This window comes from Echinops telfairi, unplaced genomic scaffold (genome assembly GCF_000313985.2).
Source record: "Echinops telfairi isolate 266 unplaced genomic scaffold, ASM31398v2 ScPeMD7_5;HRSCAF=22, whole genome shotgun sequence".
In the NCBI taxonomy this organism is placed as follows: domain Eukaryota; kingdom Metazoa; phylum Chordata; class Mammalia; order Afrosoricida; family Tenrecidae; genus Echinops; species Echinops telfairi.
In genome coordinates this window covers 1,087,596-1,089,348 of record NW_022103901.1, presented here as the reverse complement: position 1 = coordinate 1,089,348, position 1,753 = coordinate 1,087,596, and the positions used below count along the sequence as shown (strand labels likewise).

Here is a 1,753-nt window from a genome sequence, read left to right as displayed (position 1 = left end):
CACCACTGGCCTCGGGGGAGGGGAGGGTTACCTGGCTTTAAGGCATTTGAAGTTCCGTGAGTAAATCCAATCTTCTAGAGTTACCGTCTTAATTAAATGTTTAAAAAGACTTGATCAAGTGAAGTTTGGAATCAATATGCTTGGAGTGGCTCAGTGCTTCCCTTTGGCTGGGTGCATGAATTGTGCAAGAGTGTCTAAATATTTAGGCGGATGCGCTGATAGGTTGGTAAGCTTTGTGGATGGACGGTGGAGCAGAGCCCACGGTGAGAGCTCTCAGATATTGAAGATCCGGCAGTGCGGGCGGGAGAGTGGGTGTCCCGCGTGTTGGTGACTTGGTGACGGGATGAAAGTGAGGCTGTGGGACAGACACCCGTGGTCACTACCATGGTCACCACCCGTGGTCACCATCCGAGGCAAGGCGGGCCTTCGCTGCAGCTCCGTGAGGCGAGACCCAAACAAGGGCTTGGCGCCCTCGGCCTTCAAGGCTGCGGGATGCAGGCTGGGCCAGACCCGGCAAAAGCGGAGGCAGAAGCCAAACTCGCCGGCCCGTGCTGACTCCCAGCCTCCCGCCAGGACTCGGCAGAGGGCCCTGGGCCCCCTGGGGGCTGTGACTCCTAATGGAGGCAGACAGCCTCGTCTTTCCCCTGAGGAGCGGCTGCTGGGTTTGAACCGCTGTTCTTCAGGGGCAGCCTGATGCCTCACCCACTCGGCAGTGCCGCAGGCTCCACCCTCTGAGGGGACTCTGGATGGGTTTGAAGCTCCATCCAGCCTTCTGCTCAGCAGCCCGGTGCTCAGCCATTTGGCCCACGGACAGACAGACAGACAGTCCGGCGGCTGGGGAGCCAGCCTCTGGGTGGGGCCCAGGGTTCCCCAGGGGACGGCACTCTGGGGCGTTTCCGGGCCGGAATTCTGGGAAGTAGACGGCAAGTGCTTTCCCTGGGTGCCAGGCCGACACGTTTCCGCTCACCGCGGTCACACAGTCGCCACGCCCGGGCCTTGTCAGGCTTTCTGAATGGACGAGCCCTTGGGCACAAAGGCCGCTCCTGGGGGTCCACCTGCCCCTCCTGGCTCGCCCTGCGCTGGGGCTCCTGTCACGGCTGCACCCTCCTGCCGCTCAGGCTCTGCTGGTGGCCGAGCGCCCACGCCGCCCGGCCCGTGCCCAGCAGAGGAAGCGCCCGGGTCCTGCCGCCCTCACCGTTCTCACGTTGGAGTCCCTCCGCCTCGCCCAGGCCTCCCTCTCCCGAGCACGACGGCCTTCTCCAGGGCCTGGGCTGCTTTCTCCGACAACGTGGCCAAAGGCCGTGAGAGGACATCTCCCCCTCCTGACTCTGAGGAACCTCCGGGCTGTCCGTCCCCCAAGACCGCTGTGTTTACGTTCGCTGTTTCCCACCATTGTTCGTTCCTTCCGCACTGAAAGCGCCACAGTGCTCCCCGCGGCCCCGTGTTTTCCTGGGTGGGTCTCTCCTTACTGGCTTTGGGGCGTCTGATAGGAATCCCTTGCTGGCTGGTGCTTGGCAAGTACCTCTTCCTGCTCCGTGGGGTGCATCTTCCCCTCTTCCGATAAACAAAAACTCCCGGTGTTCTCTGTCTCTCTCAGCGGTTGACACTTTGTGTGTCTTGTTTAAGCAAGCCATCCCTAAAAAAACGAGGTCAGAAAGATAATCGCTTACATTGTCTCCTACAAGTGATTTTTATTTATGATGTGAGAGAGAAATTCAATTTCATTTTTTCCGCCTGAATAGCTAATTGTCTC

The 1,753-nt window shown here is 59.9% G+C and overlaps 1 protein-coding gene across 1 annotated transcript in view; it reads right to left on the bottom strand.

The window, feature by feature from the left end:
* Window positions 1–273: 273 nt before the first annotated feature.
* ELFN1 (extracellular leucine rich repeat and fibronectin type III domain containing 1) overlaps window positions 274–1,753 on the bottom strand; it is a 66,271-nt gene continuing 64,791 nt past the window's right edge. Inside the window, exon 3 of the mRNA XM_004705882.2 lies at window positions 274–499. Within this exon, the coding sequence (XP_004705939.1) occupies window positions 274–499 (226 nt within the window). The remainder of the gene's footprint in view (window positions 500–1,753) is intronic.